Genomic DNA, 21,540 nt, shown 5'->3' with positions numbered 1-21,540 from the left:
CGCTACAGTAACACGGCCAGAATGAAAAGTTTTGGATTCAACAAATTGGGTTTTGGGCTCGATTTTTCAGCTCAAAATATGGCTCCTCAGCCCATGCACGAATTTGGAAATCTAACTCTTCTATATCAAGGGACAAAAGCTTAGCTCTTAAGCTATCTAGATCTAACCTTAGTTCTAGTTCATAAAATTTAGTTTTGGTAATATAGAATTAGTTTTAATTCATTAAATTAGTTTATATAGATTAATCTAGTTAGTTGTCAATTTTATTAGTTGTTAGAACAAGTTTTGAGTTTTAGAATAAAATACTTAGTTATATTTCAATCTTTAATTTCGAATTCAATCTTGCATTCATAGATTTAGTTGTGTTAAATTGATAATTAATATTCATAATCTTAGTTCTAAATTCGTTTAAATTTCAATTGTAATCCATGTTTGAATCTTAGACAATTGTTAATTTAGATTAAGAAAGTTTAATTAGTTATTCAATAATGACTTGTTTTTACTGTTCGATCTTGTGTTAGAAATGATAGTCTAATGAATTCTAGCTAAACCTCAATTAGAGGGGTTTGATGAAGCTTGAATGAAGACTTGATGCGTTAGTTAGAATTATTGCATTTAAGAGTTCACTCTAGTAGGTTAGTTGATTCGCCATGAGAATGGGTTGAACTTCCTCACATGCTAATTATTAGTTGGCAGAGATTGCCATGAATAATTAGGGATTACAATTAATTTTAATTGGTTATGATTGCAATAATCTACACTAGCATATTATGAATTTATTTAAGTGAAATCAAATCCCCCTAATCTCTTCTCCATATTCTTCTCTATATTTTATTCAATTGCTTAGTTAAATTATTATAAGTAAATTCATATAATTAGTTTTATAGTGTAAATTCATCTCTATAAATATTGCTCTTACCATTGTTCCCTTGTGTTGATTAATTGATTTCTTTATGTCTTGGTAGTTTAGGAATGGAACGATTCTGTACTCCATATATTGCATAAATCTATATGTGAGAGTAGGAAATAAATAATTGATACCGTAAGAATAATGTTAGAGTAATCTAATTGAGTTTTTATGGGTTATCAAATGGCGCCGCTGCCATCTTAAACTCTTTCAGGACAAGAATTCAATTGCTCGAATTTAAGGGGCAATCCCCCATTCTCTACCCACCCACAATTTTCATTTTTCTTTCATTTTTCTCATATTTTCGTTACTGTTCACTGTTTTAAGCACAGGGGCGCACACCTTCCATTTTGCCTTGTTCAGAGCGCGCCCGCCCTCCTTTGTGTTTGCGGAATCACAACGAAGAATACTGTGGTAAATGTATTTTTAAATTTTCGAAAATTTTGAAAATTTTCAGGTATAATATTTAAGGTGTTATTGATTTACTGGAATATTTTTAGAATTTTTCTAATTGTTTTACCTTGTGAACAAATACGATCTTTACAGTGCTGTATTTCAGTTTTCAAACCGTAAGTTCTTGAAAAACAGACGAGTAAGGTTACTTAGGAAGTTCCAAAAATTCTAAACTTTCTACAGGAGTATCTATCCTAAGTCATTCTACAGGAGTATCTATCCTAAGTCAAGAGTTTTCAGTAAAAATTTGACGAGTTTTTGATTTGTTTTGACCTCCTAACTAGTGGAGTGTTTTCAGTGTGTTTCTGCAGTGTTTCAAACACTTAATTTCTGGAACAACAGCTGATAAGGAGGGTTTGTAGAACTCCAATTGCTCTAAAATTTTAACAGGAATACCCATGATCTGTCAGGAGTCTCCAGTAAAATTTTGGTGATTTTTGTCTCTGTTTTGATTAGTTTTTTTTTTTTTGAAAAAGTTATGGGGTTAAGGCAGACCCCCACCGGTTTATATTGCAAAAGGGTAAACCTTACAAGCCTCCCTAAGAGTTAGATCATTAAAAGGAGGCATACAAAGACGCAAATCGACATACTATAAGCCTAACATACCTGAGATCACTAGACATGCTACAATCGAACCCTAGGAAAGTAGAGCTAGGAATCCTACTTCCTAGGCATGATTTCCTTTACAATCTTAGGATGATCTTTCCTAAGATGAGTCTGCGCTTTCTCATAGTTACAAAAGAAACCTTCGCAAGCACAACACACATAAGTAAGTCCTGAAGTGTCATCCCAAAACTCTTTTGTGTAGTCCTCAAGATGTCTCATATTTTTGTTTTTGGTTAACGACTTAACCTTCTTCATCATTGCAAGTGTATGCTCTATTTCTCCTGAAGAACGCTCTTGGATCCTTTTGCTTCTTTTTGGCTTCACAGTAGTCCATTCATTCTCAGAAGACGCTGCATACTTTGATGTGCTCTTAGGCAATGCAAGTGTTGGAGCCCTTATATAGTATCCCCAAACAACTCAGATTCACTCTCTGAGAGATCGTCTTCTACATCCTCATTTCCAACAACTAACCCTTCATATATCTTTATTTCTCTACTATTTGGGAGTTGGTTAAGAGGAGTAACTCTTTGCTGGTGCCTTTGTATTGGTAGGTCCAATACAGTAGGTATACTATGCTCTCTCGCTACTGTTCTCCCCGAGCTCCTAACAAGGAGTGTCGGAGTGGCTAAAGAAGGCCCCCTGCTACTGGGGGCTGACTCTGCTCGACCAGTTGTGACTCCATGTAGTTCCGCAGTGAACTCAGAGGATACCACTTGTAAAGAAGGGCTAGGTCTTGCAGCTGCAGTATTGTCATAAGCGGAGCTTGGAACAAAGATCGAGACATGTCGTTGATCGAACTATAGCAGAAATGCACAAAGAGAATTCGCGAATCAGAGCAGCAGCAGCCTCAGGAGATATTTCTGAATTCGTAGTCAGAAGGGAGCGGCTTCGTGGAGCGTTGTCACCGCTCCTAACCAGCTGGTGTCATCCTTTTTCTTGAACTCCTACATTTCTTGGCCTAGGGACCCAGACCTGAGGTGGGGAAGCAGGGCATTTAGTTGTTGTATGCCCAAACCGACAACAAATGGTGCAAGAGGGTGGTTTCCAAGGGTACTCCACATCCAGGTACACATATTTACCCCCGAGTTTGAGTTTTACCGATTTGGGAAAATCAAAAGACAGGGGAATGGTTACGCAGACCTTAGCAAAGTCGAGTATTTTTTTCTCCGATGTTGCGCCGTCCATACAGAGTGGCTCACCAATCAAGCTGGCCAAATATGAGAGCCTATTCTTAGTCCAGAGTTCTTTTGGGACTTTGAAGATTTTTGCCCATATTGGTACGGTGTTAGTATTGTTCCTTTGCCCTTCAATCTCGGTGACCAAGACCTAACTACAAATATCTTCCCTGCAATGAAGATAGGACCACCTTCTAACACCATCTGTTTGTCTTCAATCATAGAAAACCTAATGAAAAACAAGTCCCTGTCCGTTGTTATCTCCATAGATCTTTTGATTTTCCGTGTCCTTTCAAGAGTATTCTTTACAAAAGGGAATCCCATTCTCTTATCTAAGAAATACCCTACCAATGTATCTTTCCATTCATCAATACCTTCATCAATAAGTTCTTTATGGGATTACCCAAAGCCCCATCCTCTATGATGGGCAAATAGCTATTTAAATTAAGTAGTTCTTGTAGAAAACAGTTCAAGTTCTGAACAAATAACTCCAAAGGAATGGTGGAGGGGGAGAGAGGGGTGGGAAGCGGAAGATGAAGCCATATCGAAAAAGTTGACAAAAAGAAATAAAAAAACCCTCTTCTCAGTTGGTCTGAAACTACCCAGAAAAGGAAAGAAACTTGATGAAAAGAAGATAGGATCGCGAAACCTAACTAAAAAGTTCTATTTTAGGAATATAGGCGCACCAAATCGCAGGGTTAGTTTAAACTTAAGTAACCCCTTTTCTCTCACTTAAGGTCCCCATGGGAGCTCAAAACTCTAAGTAACACAAAGTTTTACTGTTTAGTGATCCGGAGCAATTCCGTACACATTAAAAACAAGGACAAAAATGGGGGGACTAGGGGAAACGTTTGATTAGTTAACCATTCAGTTGTTTGTATTGTGTCCAAAAACTGTTTCACAAACTTTGAAGGGCAGTAGAAGGACTTTCATAGCTCCGATTGATCTAAAATTTTATAGGCTACTTGATAGACGTCTTAGCAATATACTGTAAAAATTTCAAATTTTTTGGAGAGCGCGACCCGCGCCCATACAAGGCAAAGTTTGAGCGCTTACCTCCACGCCAAAACATCAGAACTTCGAAGTTCCACCTGCGTGAATTCAGCCATCATCACAGCAAATTTCTGAGCACCCCGCTTCAACTCACTGAAAATTGCCTCAGGCACGAAGCAACCTGTGCCCTTCTTCACAGCAAAATTCTGAAACCCTCTTTCCGAGCGCCCCGATTTTCACAGTCAATCCAAACTTCCATTTCTTCAAGTTATTCTACGTGTTTCTAACTTCTTCAATACACCGAGATTATGATACAAGACGCTATTCATAAGCGTAGCAAAGAGGCATTCAGTATTCTTCTTCCACTCGCCTCTTTCGTCGAGGAGTTTCAATTCCAAAGATAATCGGGCTTGTTTATCGTGAACGCCAACGCATACATGCTATCTAGAAATTTATAGTTAGAGTTTTGTTTGCATATTAATTGTCCTATAATATATTTGTAAAACCAATATGACATATCAATATGTAGACCAACAATCATATGATTATTATGCAAACCCTTCACCATGTTCATGCTGTGGCAGTCCTTACCATTGGGCTTCTCATTGCCCATCATATCAAGAGCAATCGTATAATTATTATGAAAACCCTTCACCATGTTCATGTTGTGGTAGTCCTGACCATTGGGCTTCTCATTGCCCATCATATCAATAGTTTGAGCCTACTATATGATATAATAATAGTTATGAACCTCAATTTTCAAAATTTTATAGTGACCCATACAATCAAGAGTTTTCTAGTCATCCAAACCATACAGGGAGTCAACCAATGTCGTCTAATTCTAGTTCTGTGATGAGTGTGTACAACGAACCAAACACTTTTCTGTGCACAATTTGTTCAGATCCAAACCACACCGCCCATTCATGTCCTATATTTATTCAGCCTCAACCTAACCCATCACAGTACGAGATCAACCAAAGTCACTCCAACACCAATAACTATGACTATCACACACCATACCAGCCAGACCCTTCCACCATGCCAGAAATCACCCACCCATCTAGTTCGCCACCCTTCCCAGACCAAATTTCTCAAACTATGCTTCAGAACATAACCCAGATGATTTCCATGATCTCCTCACCTAACAAAGAACTTTCAACCTTGCCAGAGATCGACACACAACTAGAACAACCTATTCCTATAACCACACCATTCGACCTAGTTAAGACCTACCCTAAATTTCATGAATCATTACCTTCCCATGACCCTCTCATTAACCATTATGTTGACTCCACACCCCACCTGGATGAGGAAATTCTTGCAGACAACTCTTTAGGACTAGTTTTGAATGACCACTCAAATTTGAGCGATGCCTCCGAGGAACCTCCCACTGATCCATCTGACGATGAATATAATGATGACACTTTAGAAGATATTTATAAAGGTGTGATGAAGGAAGAATTTGATAACTATTAACATTCTCTTAATATGGACCTTCCTGTTGAGCATGTCCGTGCCTTTGTGGTTTGCTAACCACACTTTCTACCGGATGATTCCTCGACACATTCGAATGATGCCATTGAGGATACTTATAATGTTTTAGAGGAAGAGGATGAGGACATAGAGATTAACAATTCTAATCTAAGGCATGAACAAGTTAATGTGCAAGAAAAAGAGGAAGTAACTTCTTTAGCGCAATATGAATCAAAATTTAGTTTGGCAGCTAAGGAAATAACAATGGAAGAAATAGATGAATTTCTTAAAGATAAAGCCACGAACCACAACTTTATGGATTCAGCTAAGCTAGATGAAGATTTCTATGATTTCTTAAGAGCGTGTGAGGATCCACCAACTGATGAACCACCAACCAACCACCATCCACCTGAGTTACCACCTCCTATAAGCCAACCATCTACCACAACTAAGCCATCCATTCACCTACCATTTCAAAGGAACCTCGATTTTGCCCTTGAGCCAATTGCCTCAGAGACCTTCTATAAGTTTTTCAACCCTCATGATGAAGAGTGTTTGCCTAGCACACAATCCTATGAGTACACCATTCCTGTAGTTGAGAACCAAGCTTTGACCGACTGTAGTGAGAAACCTAGTTTGTCTTATTTTTCCTCATCTGAGCTTCATGAAAGACATCAAGATCCATACTTTATTCCTTTCTCACCTAAAGTATCGCTAATTCATCTTTTGGGTCATTCCAACTTTTTAACGCAACTACAACATGATGATTTGCATATGTTCTTTGATGGGTTGCATAAGTTTTCTTTCATTCTTCTATATAATTGCTTCCAATTATATAATTTCATTATGTTTGGAGGTGCATTTAGTATCATATTTTTATGGCTAGACCCCCAACTCTTTCAACTATTAGTTTATAGTTGACCACGCATCATCTATTTTGTGCCACCCCAGTTTCTTGCTTGTTTAGGGGTGTGCACAGTCCAGGGGAATCTGACTTAAAATGACCCCATATTAAATCTAGGGGAATATGACTTTAAAAGACCCACATTTAAAACAAATTTTCTAAACTCGATCTGTTCTATAAAATTTGTTTGGGGGGTGGGGTGTTTGGTTTTTCCATTCTTGATCACTCAAATTCCTATTCTTATCCCTTCCTCATCTCGTAGCTAGATTTCTTGTTGTTTGTTGTTTTGATGTTGTTTTTATTGTTTTTAGTAGATTGGATGTTAAGTTATTAAATTCAGTAGTTAAATTTGAATTCGGTAGTTAATTGTATTTGAATTTCGATTTTAATTTAATTTGGTTCTTTTCAAATTATGCGTTGATTTTAGTGTTAATCCCACCTTCCCGAATTGTTTGGGGGTGGCATTATTTCTTCTAGCATGCTTTTTATATGATCCACAATTATTAGGTAATTTTGCGATAATTGTTGGGAATGTTGTCGATATTGGCATGCCTATGATTAGATGTGGTGGTAGGATGAAATCTAAAAGAGTTTAGAAGTTACTATTCTAAATTCAGTCTAAACGATATTAGGTTTGTCTTAGAATCAAGAATATGGATTGTTTCCGTTTTCGGTTTTGAAAATTTTTTGTTTCTGACAATTGCCTTAAAACTTTTTGGCAATTTCCTGATTCGTTTTGGAAACTCAAAACCTATATAAACTTCATTAATTCTCTACACAAAACTCACATCTCTCACCTTTCACTCTCAAGTTTTCCTTCTTTTTCCTTCTCACTTCAGCATTTAAACTGCTCGGAGCTCGCCTGCGCCTCAGTGGAGCGCCACCCGCCCCCAAAATACTGTAAGTCCAAATTTACCTGAGCGCGACCCGCACCCTAGGTGGGGTTGCTATCGACGAGGTGACTTGTTTTTCCCTTTAAACCTACTTCATGGGATCTCCAATCACATAGGTGGGGTTGCTGTCAGTGTTGCCCTCCATCTAAGGCAAAAGTCCCATCTCCTTTGACATATCAACCACTTGCCTCCTGCTAAGCGGTTTTGTCAGAGGATCGGCCAAATTTAACTATGACCTCACATAATCTAGAGCCACAACTCCAAATTCCAGCAGCTGCTTTATAGACTGTAGTCTCAGACGAATATGCTTGCTTTTCCCATTATACAATTTGCTCTTTGCCTTTGCTATCGCGGCCTGACAGTCACAATGCATAGGTACAGCTGGAGGCGGTTTTGTACCAATAGGAAGATTTGCCAAGAGGTTTTTAAGCCACTCACCTCAAAGACTTGCTTTATCTAAAGCAATAAGCTCTGACTCCATGGTTGAACGAGCTATCAAGGTCCGCTTAGAAGATTTCCAAGCGATCGCACCTCCACCTAGTATAAAAATATAACCACTAGTGGACTTGATATCATCACAATAACCTTCTATCACAAGTGGAGTTTGTCTAAACCGTATGCCATAATTCATTGTTCCTCTCAAGTACCGGCTAGTCTCTAACGCACTCCAATATTCCCTGGCTAGGACAACGAGTGTATCCGCTAACTCGCTAACTGCATAAGCAATGTCGTCTAGTGCAATTCATCAAGTACATGAGACTACCAATAATTTGGGCATATTTAGGATCAAGGGACACTATGTTGAGCATTTTTTTGAAGTTCACTAGTTGCCTCATAAGGTGTCGACACAGGCTTACTATCATAAAAGTTAAACTTCTTCAAAAAAAATTCAACATAATGCTCTTGTGAGAGCGTATAGCCATCAATGTTTCTGATGATTTTGATTCCAAGAATCACATCAGCTTCTCCCAAATCCTTCATTTCAAATTGGGAGGATAAAAACATCTTGGTGTTTCTCACAACATCAAGGCTAGGACTCATGATTAACATATCATCCACATATAGACAGATAATCACGTATGTATTCACTTCAAAAGTTTTAAAGTAAATACATTTATCAGCATCATTTATTTGATATCCATTGGACATCATGATACTGTCAAACTTTTCATGCCATTGTTTTGGCGCTTGTTTCAACCCATATAAAGACTTAACTAACTTGCATACTTTTTGCTCATTCCCTGGTACTATAGTACCCTCCGGCTGCATCATATATATTTCTTCATCAAGATCACCATTCAAAAATGCAGTTTTTACATCCATTTGATGAATAAATAAATTATGAATAGCAGCTAGAGCCATTAGAACTCTTATAGACGAAATCCTAGTTACAGGAGCATAAGTATCAAAATAGTCAATGCCTTTTTTCTGGGAGAATCCCTTGACTACTAATCTAGCCTTGTATTTCTCAATGGAACCATCTAGCTTCAGTTTCTTTTTGAAGATCTACTTGTAACGTATAGGTTTCGCCCCAGGAGGTAGATCAACTATCTCCCATGTGTGATTAGCTATAATCGAATCTAGTTCTGAGTTTATAGCATCCTTCTAGAAAGGTGCATCTCGAGAACTGATTGCCTTATTATACGTCACAGGATCATCATCAAGAAGGAATGTGTAAAAGTCATCACCAAAATTGGTGGATTTTCTGTCTCTTTTACTCTTCCGAATTTCTTGTTCAGAAATTTAAGGATTTGTTGATTGTTGTTCACTAGGAGCAACCAACCTCTCAATGCCAATTTTCAAAGGAAACAAATTCTCAAAGAAATCAGTATTTTTACTCTCTATAATAGTGTTAGCATCGACAAGGTTATTATCAGATTTTACTACTAAAAATCTATATGCAGCACTATTATGAGCATAACCAATGAACATACAATCAACAGTTCTAGGTCCCAATTTTCTCTTTTTAGGTTCGTTCACTAGAACCTTTGTAAGACACCCCCACATTTTAAAGTATTTCAGGTTAGGTACATGACCTTTCCATAATTCATATGGTGTCTTATTTCCTGTTTTCTTATTGGGTATCCTATTCTGTATATGGCAAGCAGATAGGATTGCTTCCCCCCACAAGTTCAGGGAAGCTCCAAAACTTACAAGCATAGCATTCATTATCTCTTTTAGTGTTCTGTTTTTCCGTTCGGCTACTCCATTAGACTCAGGAGAGTATGGTGGAGTAGTCTCATGAATAATGTCATTCTTGTCACAAAAGTTCTGGAAGGGGTTAGACTCATATTCTCCACCTATCGATCAAGTCTTTTAATCTTCTGCTTAAGCTGGTTTTCAACTTCAGCTTTGTACTTGAGAAACATCTCACCTACTTCATGCTTGTTTCTAAGTAAATATACCATGGTGTACCTAGAGAAGTCATCAATGAATGTAATTGATAACAGTGATTTTACGTATTCTAACTATCTATGCGTAAACACAAATAATCAATTTACGTAAATACGTCTTTATATCAATATTCCTACTCTCAAAACATAATCATGCAATATATGAGTAAGGATTCGTTCCACTCTCAATCTATCAAGACTTAAACAAATTCAACTAATAAAACCCAAAAGGAACAATGGTGAGAGTAATGATTTGATGTAAAATTTCTATTCTACCATTCCCAACAATTGAATCTAAACAAGACATAATATAAAGATTCTAACTTTATAAAATTTAACTAAACAATAATCCAACCCAACATCAATAACTACGAAATGACTAACAACCAAGAAATGAAATTAGATCTAAGCAATAGATAGATGACAAAATCGAATTTGATCAATAATAAACTACTTGATTTATCTAATGAAGCAATAACAATATTTTAATACTTTAAATTAAAACAAGGGAAATGAAAACTAATTAAAATGGAGATTTAATTCTAGATCTAAAAATTATTCTAGATCTATCTTTTTCTAACCCTAATCTCCATTAACATTAGCTTCCTAACCTAACTGCCATTAACAAAGAGCTAAGCTTTTGTTTTTATACATCCAGATCCAAAAATCGTGCATGGGCTTGGAGTCATATTTTGGGCCGGAGAATCAGGCCCAAAACCCAATTCTTTCAGTCCAAAAAGGCATCTTCAGCTGCAGTTGGCTTCCACAGACTTTTCGTCCACTTCTGCTCATCTGATTGGGTCAAGGCTTGGACCATTGGAAAGCTCTTTCCGAGCCGGTCGTTTTGACATAAGGTAGGCCCAATTCTGAAGTCTGAGTCCAAAGATATGGCATTCGGAAGTTCTACTGACTTTTGCTCCTTTATCTCGCTAAAGTGGCACATTTCTGCACATAATGGACTTTGAAGCCTGAAATGCATAAAAACACGTAATCAGTATTAACTCTTACTTATTATTCACATAATTGGTCTAACAATATGATTATTAAGGGGTTAAAACTACAGTTTTGGGCTCTTATCAGTAATATAATAAATCTTCCCCTCTCTAGACATGGTATTTCTGAATTTACCCAAATCCGTATGAATAAGAGTTAGCAATTGAGTTTTATCTCTAGAAACAGTTCTGCATGGTTTCTTTGTGGCTTTAGTCTCAGCACATATCTCACATTTATCATTAGAAAAATCAGAAATATTAGACAATAAACCACATGCTTTCATTCTTTTCATGTACTGAACATTCACATATCCTAGTCTACCATGCCATATATTAAAAGAGTCAAGCAAGTAAGCAGAAGCAGATTCATTCTTATTAATAATAATGTTGTCAGGTACATTCAACATGAAAAGACCACTGTTATTACAATAACCTTTTCCAACAAAACCCTCATTTTTCGTCAGAACGAACTTGTCACTCTCAAAAGTCACCTTGACGCCAGCTTTTCCCAGTAAGGACACAAAAATCAGATTCTGACGAATCTCAGGAACATGAAGAACATTACTAAGTGAAAGGGTTTTCCCTGAAGTTAACTTTAGAAGAATCTTGTCTGTTCCCTCAACAGGAACAGACCTTGAGTCACCCATATAGACCTTTTCATCTTTCACTAGTATGTAGTCTGAGAAGGCTTCAACATCACCACAACCGTGGCGGGTGGCACCGAATCTAGTACCCAGTTCTTCTTCCCAAAGGCCATGAACACTTATGACACCACAAAGAAGAATAATATCATCTCCCTTAACTATATTAGCATTGGGAGGATCATCAGTGTCTTTCTTGTGTTTGCACTGAAAAGCCCTATGTCCAGGTTTACCACAAACATAACAATTTCCATTGCCAGTACCACTCATTTTAAAAGAAGTGCCTTTGACCTTGAAATTCTTATTTTTGTTGTACTTCTGCTTTTTAGAGTTTTTGTTGGATTTACTGGGATTACCTTCAATGATTTGGCTTTGGAATGGAATTCCTTAGACAACACGTCATCCCGAGTCTTGTTCTTTTTCTCTATGTGAATGTGAATGATCACATCCTCAAGAGTCATCTGTTTATGCTTATGCTTCATACTGTTTTTATAGTGTTTCCAAGACTTGGGGAGTTTCTCAATCAAACATCCAAAGAACAAAAGTTTGAATTAAATCAATACCCCCCGGTTTTAAATCATTAATCGAAGATATGAAAATCATGGATTTGAGACGTTACATCTCTATCCTCTTTCATCCGGAACTTTAGAAAAGTCCCAATAGCATATTTAAAAAGTACCAAAGATCCTCTATTACGTATTTTTTGTTCAAACTCTCCCATATGTCATGTGCATTCTTATTTGAACAATAAATATCAAATATTTTATTGGACAAGGTACTCAAAATAGCATGACGACATACCTTATTCCCATTAAGCCAAGCAGCGTGATTTCTTTCGAAATCATTAGAACCCTCCACGGGTGTTGTATCAGTGAGATACTTTGCATAATTGAGTACATCTAGAGCTGTGAACACCCTTTCTCTCCATCGCTGGAAGCGTGAACTGTTGAAGGATTAAATCTTTGACACATTGGGTAAGTTGCGAGCATTCAGTAGAGGTGCAGCATCTCTCATAGTCGAAGTAACTTCCACGACTCCAGAATTGGTTTCTTTGATCGGCGTGGTGTCAACTGGTGTAGACATCTAAATTCTTTCCTTAAGATTGTTGTATGCGGATAAAGAAAACAATAAAGAGACAATGACAGAATAACAGGTAATAACCAAGGCGGATTAAAAACATCCTTAAGGAAAGATTTAAGCCCTTCCAATGGTGCGCGAAAAGGCAAAGCGTGGCGCCGTCTTCCTCATAGGATTCAATGGTTAACAGTAGTTTGACTTTGCACTAGAACAAACTACTCTCTAGAACGACAATATAACTTTCTCTGGCGGCTGACAGGAAGAAGAGAACAAGAATAGGATGGGGTCGAGTTCTGTTTCTCTGAAGGTGTGAGTTGCTGGTTTTTCAGGGGATCCTCTATATGGACGCAAGGTCCTGTATTTATAGAGGTAAGGTGGTCGGTTCCAGATAGGATAAGGACTCACACTTCCACTCTAAGTCGGTTTCAAACTCTAAGAGATAAAGACTCATCCTCATCCTCAAACTCTAAAGAGATAAAGACTCATCCTCAAACTCTAAGTCGGTTTCACCAACAGATAAGAAGAAACCAACTAGACACCGAAACTAGTATTTAGAAATACTCCTAGAGATTCCAACATAAGCGAGGGTGTTAGATTGCATACGATCGTCGACGCCATAAGATCGACCTCTCTCTTTTACTTTCTTGTGTCTAAGCGAGGGTTTTGGGTTATGCCGTTCTAGTCTACACTACTACTTATTGCCGTGAAATCGGTTGGTTCATGGTAAAAAAAAAAAAAAAAAAAAAAGAGAATCGGCTTATCGGCCCCACGATGATTCCTAAAGATAACGCTCTTAATTTTGCTAGACTTCCCAGTTTGATTTTCGTACACCATTGATGTTCACTAATGCGCAGCTGTGATGCCTGACCATTGTATCAGTCTCATACATTCGTTTGTAGATTCATCTTGGAGATAAGGTCCGCGTTCAAGTAATTTTACAAGAGTGTACTTGTTAGGTAACTTGACTTAATTATATCTAACTAGTACTACTCCCACTAGATGAGCCAATTAGGATTTTCTCCAGTAGACGAGAGACCAGGTCTCTCCCCTCCCAAATACACACAAAAAAAAGTCAAATTGGGTTGACCGTGTTTTTTTAATTGACTCATCAAGAAAAAAGGGTACATTGTTAAGATTTTGGTTAAGTAATTTTCATTTCTTGACGACTTGAGTTTTCAAGAAATAGTGGTAGATTGCTTGACTTTTGGTATTGGAGCCAGTGTTTGAGACGCGACCTAGAGGCTGGATTAAGTGTCGGGACTTTGGTGGTGGAATGTTAGAATTCTTACTTTTCACAACTCGAGTTTTCCAGAAAAATTGGTCAATTGCTTAACATACATTACATCGTCAGTAAAAAAAAACAGCTAAGTTCGTTGGTTAATTATGTTAACAAAATATTTATTAGTAATTAATCATCAGCACCATATATATATATATATATATATATGTCTCTGTTTCTCCTTTGTATGCGTCTTTGAGCCCGTAATTAATAATTGGGAAGTCTTTTTCCCAGCCAGCTTTACATATGCATATTTTATTTGTAAGGATTAAATAAACTTGTTCGATTTATAGATGAATTTGGCAGCAGTTCGTTGAGTATCTAGTAGCAAAAACTCTGGATTGATTATTAAGTGACAGGAAGCGACAGTAGTAATACTCATGGATCCAATGTTGTTTGAGGTGGAAAACGCTGGGTATTCAGATGGTCTAGCACCCGAGATTCCAGTTATGGATCCAACGTTGACTCTGCCAAGATATGTGAATGGTCTAGCACTTGAGGCTTCGAGCATGGATCCCAAATTGTTTATTGCAGTGACTTCCGGCAAAGCTGATCTTTTGGAGCCTCTAAACACGGACATCCTCCAACAAGTCACACCCATCAAAGATACAGCCATTCACATTGCTGCAGGATTTGGTCACTTGGAAACTATTAAGAGTATCCATAGCCGATGCCCAATACTTTTCAGTCGAGCTAACTCAGTCGGCGATACCACACTACATGTAGCTGCAAGAGCTGGTCATTTCGAGATAGTAAGGTATCTAATAGATTGTGCCAAAACGTTTTTCAGTTCACAGGACGTTGAATTAGGACAAGCTGGAGCAACTGAAACCAATCTTATAAGAAACGGAAATGGGAAAAAGGACACCGTAATGCATGAAGCTGTGAGAAACTGTAACCTTGAGATGGTAAAATTGCTCATTAAAGAAGACCCTGAACTGCTACGCTTGAATAACGATGCTGGTGAATCTCCATTGCATATTGCCGTCGAAAAGGGGGAATTAGATATCATCACAGAGATGTTGAAAACTAAACACATTTCTTATGAAGGACCCAATGGTCGAACAGCTTTACACGCAGCCGTTATTCATAAAAGGCCAGGTACTGCTATCTTAATTTATCATAGAAATAACAATAGTGGGTTGATCTGTTAATCCAAAAACCAGAACGAGTACACCAAATTCAATTTCAAAACTCTGCGCCGAGAGGGGACTTCCTTTGTCGGGGAGTTACACCCAGTAGTTCAAGGGGAATTTGGTGTTTCATTCCTCGAAGCATTCTAGTCTTTCTCTTCGAAATTGATTAGGCCCAGTCATAATGTGAAGAAATACTAAACTGAAACGCTGACTCTAATTAATTTTCTTCTGTGTTTAGCATACGAATATAGGATAACATGCGCATGTACATTCAGCCAGAAGAGGGAAATGGGTTTGAGGTGGAAAATTCAAGATTTCAGACCAAAACAGTTTTAATTAGTTAAGTTGGACATGCACCTTTGGATTCTGGGTACTTGTTAGTAAATCGAACTGCAATATGGTGGGGTGTTTGGATCGAAATTGGTAGTTATGCCACTTCACGAAGATATGAAGTAGTCACATTTTATAGTGAATTGAACCTCCCTCGATCAAAGTAGCACTGGGGCTTTTCCGTGCCATGCCATGCCAGATAGAATCCCACACCTTGTTCCTAGTGAGATTCCTGCCCAAGTGCGCATTAGACGACCAACGGATGAGTACATGTCAGTTTTTTCAAATTCATTGAAACCTCAAAGCATATATAATTATATACTACTTAAGTTCAGATTTATATATATTAATTAAGTAACTACTAACTACGTACTGATAGTTTGTGTTGTACTATCACACTTTGTCTCTGTCATCCGTCATTGATCTGTATACTAGAGGTCTATTGGTTGGTTAGTTTACCGGGAAAAAAAAAGGTCTATTGGTTGAAGGCCATAGAAACCTATGGTGTCGATGCAAATACAAATACTTATCACATATTACTCGCTTTAATTTTGATAAGAATGTATATTACGAGCTTGTTAATTAATCCTGCTCCATGTTCACTACAATTCAGGTATAGCCAAATTGTTGCTAAAGCCAGAGCTCGTGAAAAAGGCGGACAACTTTAGAAGAACTCCTCTTCACTTCGCATCAACATTTGGGTTCCTTAAGTTGGTGGAGATGCTATTGGAGTCTGATTCTTCCACAGCCTATTCCTTTGACAAAGATGGATGTGCTCCAATTCACATGTCAGTTCATTTTGGCCAGATTAGCGTAATAAAATTGGCATTAAGGTGCTTCCCAGATCTAAAAGACTTGGTCAATAGAAAAGGCCAAAATATACTTCATATTGCGATTGAATTTCGGCAAGTACATGTGATTAGATACATATTACAAGAGAAAAAGCTTGAGAACCTTATAAATGGAACCGATAAAGAGGGCAATACTCCTTTGCATTGTGCATCTATCAATAGTTACCCCACATGGTAAATCTTCTGGTCAGAGATAAGAGAGTAGATATCACCGTGTTAAATAGAAAATTGGTGACAGCATTAGATATCGCAAGGTCGCGAAGTTATGAAAGTAAGGAAGACCAAAAGGTATGTACCCTTTCAGTGAAGAATAACAAACTTCCTATTTGTCTATCTGTCTGTCATGTACGTATCTCCTTTCTTTATGAATACATCCTTAACTTGGAAACAACGATCATTTCCTAAGTTCTAGGATTGATCTTTGTGCATCGCATAATTAAAGGTGACGTACAACACAACGAATTAAGGCCTGATTATTTCTGGAGAAAAATCTTTCTTTAGGCCCATACCGATTTATAGACAGATAGAAGATTTCTAATTTATCACATAGTAAGAAGATAAATGATGAGAGGTAGTCCAATGTTTCTCAAAATCTGCAACTTCTTTTAACCAAGTTAAAACTTTCCGAATAACCTGATAGTAAGGAGGATCTACAAGGTGGGCGGATAGATCATCAGATCATGTGCACAATAGGTCAGTCCTTAGTTCATTGTGTCGGAAATGAGATTTAGACAAAGAGGATGATAATATATGTCCAATGTGTTAAACAATATAAAGAAATTACAAAAAGACACGAGTGTTAAAACATCATTTCTTACTTCAAATCCGTTTGATTGAATTACAAAAAGACACTAGTATTATTTTTTTATTTTTTTATTTTTTGATAATTTGATTTCATGTCTATCCGTAGTTTGATTTTCTGACTTTATTTGCAGCAATTAGTATTAGCAACGCTGCTGTATTTTGATAGGTCACCGTGGTGTAGCTGGGGAAGAGTCAGAATTGAAATGTTACGCTGCGGCATGAATCAAAGAATAATGTCAGTTGACTGGTACAAAGATAGAGCCAACACACTCATGGTTGTCGCAACCCTTGTAACTACAGTTGCGTTTGCGGCAGGATTCACAATGCCAGGGGGATACCAAAGTGATGGCTCTCGCCAAGGAATGCCTACTCTAGTGAATCATCAAAAGTTTGAAGAATTTGTCTGGTGGGATGCAATGGCCTTGTTTTTCTCCATGGTTGCCGTGATTTTCCTTGTCTGGGTACAGTTCGTCCACCATCTGCCACCAACATTCCTTTTGTTGCATTGCTCACAAGTTCTTACTGTTTTGGCACTTGAGTGCATGGCACTAGCATTTGTTTCAGGACTAAGCTTGACGCTGGTAGAAAATAGCAGTCTGAGCCAAAACATGTCTAGACTCGGATACACATTTTACTTTATCGGTGTAGCGACTGTCATTCAGTTCCTATCTACAGCAATGTATATTTTTCCAGGATTCATTCGCTTCCGGTCATGGGTCAACCAAATCTCTGGAGAGGTTTTCAGATCATCCGATACAAATAGGCAAGGTCACAGGCGAAATGATATGTCTTTCTTATTTTCTTAGTCATTGAGCCTCAAAATGTGTATCATTGAAAAATTCTCTCTTTTCTTCGCAGTAAATATACTTAAAGTTGAATTTGGCTTAATTACGATTGTAATGCACTCTACAAAATGGAAATGCTGCATATATGTAAATAAGAGACAATATGAACAACATGTAGGACTTTCACAGTTTCACCAGTAAAAGAAACTCAAATAGTCACCAAACGAAAATCGTCATTTATGGAAGTAAACTGTAGAGGAACATGCTTGAAATGAGCACAACTTCGCTCCCAAAACGTTATTGAGCGAAAATGTTTTCTCTCAATGATTTTCTCTCTAAACACAAGAAAGAGAGATTGTTCCCAAGTTTTTGTTTTTGTTAATTATGTATGATGATATTTCGCAGTGGAATGAATGTAAGAATTTTTTTAACAAAAAAATGTAACCAACATAACAGTAGAAATATTAGCATGATTGCCGTAATAGAAAAATTCGAACAGTGTAATAGATTTGAGCTCTTACAGAAAACCAATTGTGAGTGACAAAAAAAAAATATATAATTTCTTCATAAATCTATTGCGAGACCTCTTTGCGATATCCTACTATCCATCCTACCGACTTTCTAAGTTTCTAGCATGACGATTTATAGGGCAGCCACCTGCAAGCGATAAACTCCCTCAGTACCACTTACCTACATGAAGCATACAGATGAAAATGTTACCTTATGGACGTATTGCCAGCTTGCATACGCTATCACATATAAAACATATATGCCCAACTGTATGTGTATGAACTATCAACAAAGAAAAAAAATAAAATGTACGTTAAATCCAACAAACTTATCAAGATAATCACTTTGGAGTGGTGTGATATAAAGGTGACCTTGGGAGGCTATTTTCAGTGAGTGTATTTCCTTGGGAGGCTATTTTCAGTGTGTGTCGTCCTTCAGAGACTATGTAGAGAGTGAATACGTAGTGTATCGTTTTCTTCTCATTTCTATGTGAACATTTTCACTTGACGTCCACCATTACTCTCTATATATATTGCTTTATTGCTTTATTATAAAAGGTATTAAACTGCATGTTTTCAATTAATTAATGGGAGAGCATCAGGACATAGGCAGATAACTAAAGAAGCAAATAACATATCAAAGATATGAGAGAAAGTACTCATATTCCCCTTCATACACTCGCAGCTGTAACCTTCTTCTTTATCGTCTATTATGTGATATATGTGATGCAACAATATTGTTGATATAAATGAATGTAAGACCTCTGAAAAAACCATTATGAAATGGTGAGAATCAGTGACCTTCCAAATGAAAAATAAAATAAAATTGTTCCAATTAAAATAGTAGACACATTAACAAATACATTTAACATGAAATTGTGGGAGAAGTAAAAATCAATGAACTTGACAAATTAATACCGCAAAGGGAGAACGGGAATGTCATCAATAGTAGAAAACTATTCACAATTATATCAATGCCCAAGGGCCGGTGCATTCAGAGCTAAGTTTTTTTTGCAATTAATGAAAACTTTACGTTTATTCCCAACTCACTTGAATGGGGAATTTTGTTCAGATGTCCAAGATTGGTTATTGCCTGCCTTGCGTACTTAGTTAAACATTATGGTTTATGGGGTGATAAAGTGAAAGTCGTCAATGAACACCCTTTATCTCTCTGAATTGGGACGACGACCACTGCAACAACTCGTTCATTCAAAACTTTAGAACTCTGGAAAACATAATCTAAATTAGCATAGAACATTGTAGCACATATTAAAAGCGAAGAAACCTACCAAACAAAACAATGAAGAATCACTGTACCACTAATATATTATTAGATGATAAAACCATGCCTTGGTCTCTTCATTTGACCCATTCGAATGAAGTCCATCAAAATATGATTAGGTTTGGTGTACTGAGAAGGGATATGAAGCTATTCATTTTTCCATGCCAGTTTACCACTTTAAGGTTAACATTGTCTTCTCTGTATGATACTGTCATTCCATTAAGATGGACTTGCAGAAAGGTACAACAGTTTGAACAAAACTAACAACAGAATGCAGTTACTGAAAAGCAAAAGAAAATAGCAAATAACATCATTGCAGTTCTTACAGACCACCAATCTATGCGAATATTTTTCATAAAAAAACGTAATAGGCTACGCATTTCTAAAGTGTTGTGTTAAGTTAATTGTTGTAAATAGATCTATAAAGTAAAAGTGAGCAGTGACAGAGATGTACAGTAATAAAATATCTCATTGTAAAGCATTTCATATTTCCAAAAGATGAACAACCATTGAAATCAGAGGAAAATAAAAATCAAATTATTCACTGTTGTAATTTATAATATTGGTATTGGTAATCTAAATGATGTTCCTAGCCTGAGCAAGTCCAAATTCCTAGCAAAATTCTAGCAGATTGGCCATGAAATTACTCCTCTCTATTTGGGCTTGTAGTGGTTGTCAAAAGCATGTTAAAAAAAAAAAAAAAAAAAATATCAAATTATGGCAGAATATAGCCCAAAGAACATTGTGCTTGATTATTAATGCAATCAAACATCAACTGGCATATACATAGTTGCAAAGTTGCAAATGTCCTCAATAATCTTATAGTATATAACATGGAAATTCAAGGTAATTAAAAACATGGGCATTACCTGATGTCTATAATTCCAATACCCACTCCATCCAGCAATTAAAACAGAATCGTCAGCACCACCAAGAACCGAAGGCAACTTCAGCAAATTGAAAGTCGAATCCAATGAATTGAAGATAGAGCTTTTGGGTTGGGGAAATTGAAGATAACCCTGTCGAAATTGAAAATTAAAAAAATGCTTACTCGTTGTGATACACAGACTGTTGAAAAAAAATAATAATAAAAAATTGAAGAGAAATTGGTAAAAGAATCACAAAAATGAAAAATATTAAAATGAAAAGGAGAAGCCCATACATGAAGCATAAGAAAATTTGGGAGATTGAGATTTCTATGTTTTTTTTTTCTTCTTCGGTGGTTTGGGGTTTTCAAAGCTTTTTAGCTAATAAGAAAAGAATTTTAGTTTTATAGGCATATGTTATTGTGAACGCTGCGAATGGAACTTTTAAACACTGGCTTTTTTATTTGGATAGAATTCTGGCTTGGTTGGGAAAAAGATAAAAGTGAGATTTAGGACACGTAGGGTTTTTTGTTTTTTCCAAAAATTTCGGTGTTTTTAATATGATAGTTTTGAAATTGGGCGAAATTTTCGTATGATGGGGAGATGATTATAATATGAGAATAGACGAAAGAGAATTAAACAAATGTAGGGAGGTGTTTCTAATTATTAACACCTCCTCTTTTTTAGGAGCCACTAATATTGCTCGGGGGTGCAAAATAGAGCGATATGGCGAGGAGAGAGAATGTGCGCGAGCTTTAGTTTGTTGAATGGGTCCTAATGAAAGAACCATACATTTTGTAATAAGTACATTTTCTTCATGAAAAGTGTTCGTCAAAGATTGGAACTTCAACCCCCAAGTTGGGTTGAAATGCGCGAGCGTGATGTTACACTACTCGCCTCACACATCCAACCGGTCCAAGTAGGTTGAATCCCCAACTCTTGGTAAATAAACTTAAACCAAAAGACTAAACTTCCAAAACTTAAACTCTGTCTGAGCCTTATACATACTAAGAATCGCTATGAACATAATAAGCTCCATAACAGCCGAGACTTTCTAATGACACTAATGTGTAATCTTTAGTTTCTTTAAAACAAAAAATCTATAATTTGTTAACCGGATAGATAAACGAAAAATAAAGTAGGCGAACTATCTGAATAATATTTGCATTGCATTAGTAAGCAAAGTAAAAA

General features: G+C 36.9%; 1 protein-coding gene and 1 long non-coding RNA gene across 2 annotated transcripts in view; one reads left to right on the top strand and one right to left on the bottom strand.

The window, feature by feature from the left end:
* LOC147500413 (uncharacterized) overlaps positions 1–13,222 on the bottom strand; it is a 61,945-nt gene extending 48,723 nt beyond the window's left edge. The window contains exon 1 of the long non-coding RNA XR_015196336.1: positions 13,085–13,222. This is a non-coding gene — a long non-coding RNA (uncharacterized LOC147500413). The remainder of the gene's footprint in view (positions 1–13,084) is intronic.
* An 800-nt stretch (positions 13,223–14,022) lies between these two features.
* LOC147500412 (protein ACCELERATED CELL DEATH 6-like) lies at positions 14,023–17,795 on the top strand. The gene is made up of 3 exons (XM_086562054.1): positions 14,023–14,887; positions 15,866–16,391; positions 17,039–17,795. Exons 1-2 carry the CDS (start codon positions 14,167–14,169, stop codon positions 16,279–16,281), a joined length of 1,137 nt encoding a protein of 378 aa, XP_086418180.1. The 5' UTR covers positions 14,023–14,166; the 3' UTR covers positions 16,282–16,391; positions 17,039–17,795.
* Positions 17,796–21,540: the final 3,745 nt, after the last annotated feature.

This window comes from Coptis chinensis, chromosome 5, assembly GCF_015680905.1.
Source record: "Coptis chinensis isolate HL-2020 chromosome 5, ASM1568090v1, whole genome shotgun sequence".
NCBI lineage: Eukaryota > Viridiplantae > Streptophyta > Magnoliopsida > Ranunculales > Ranunculaceae > Coptis > Coptis chinensis.
The sequence above is the reverse complement of the archived record's forward strand: the minus strand, read 5'-3'. Positions and strand labels throughout refer to the sequence as shown.

What these genes read in the sequence shown, in the direction of transcription:
- LOC147500412 (XM_086562054.1), top strand. Translation starts at nt 14,167, where the DNA reads ATGGATCCAATGTTGTTTGAGGTGGAAAACGCTGGGTATTCAGATGGT. An exon ending in CGTTATTCATAAAAGGCCAG is followed by an intron (nt 14,888 to 15,865) that starts GTACTGCTATCT and finishes ACTACAATTCAG; the next exon opens with GTATAGCCAAATTGTTGCTA.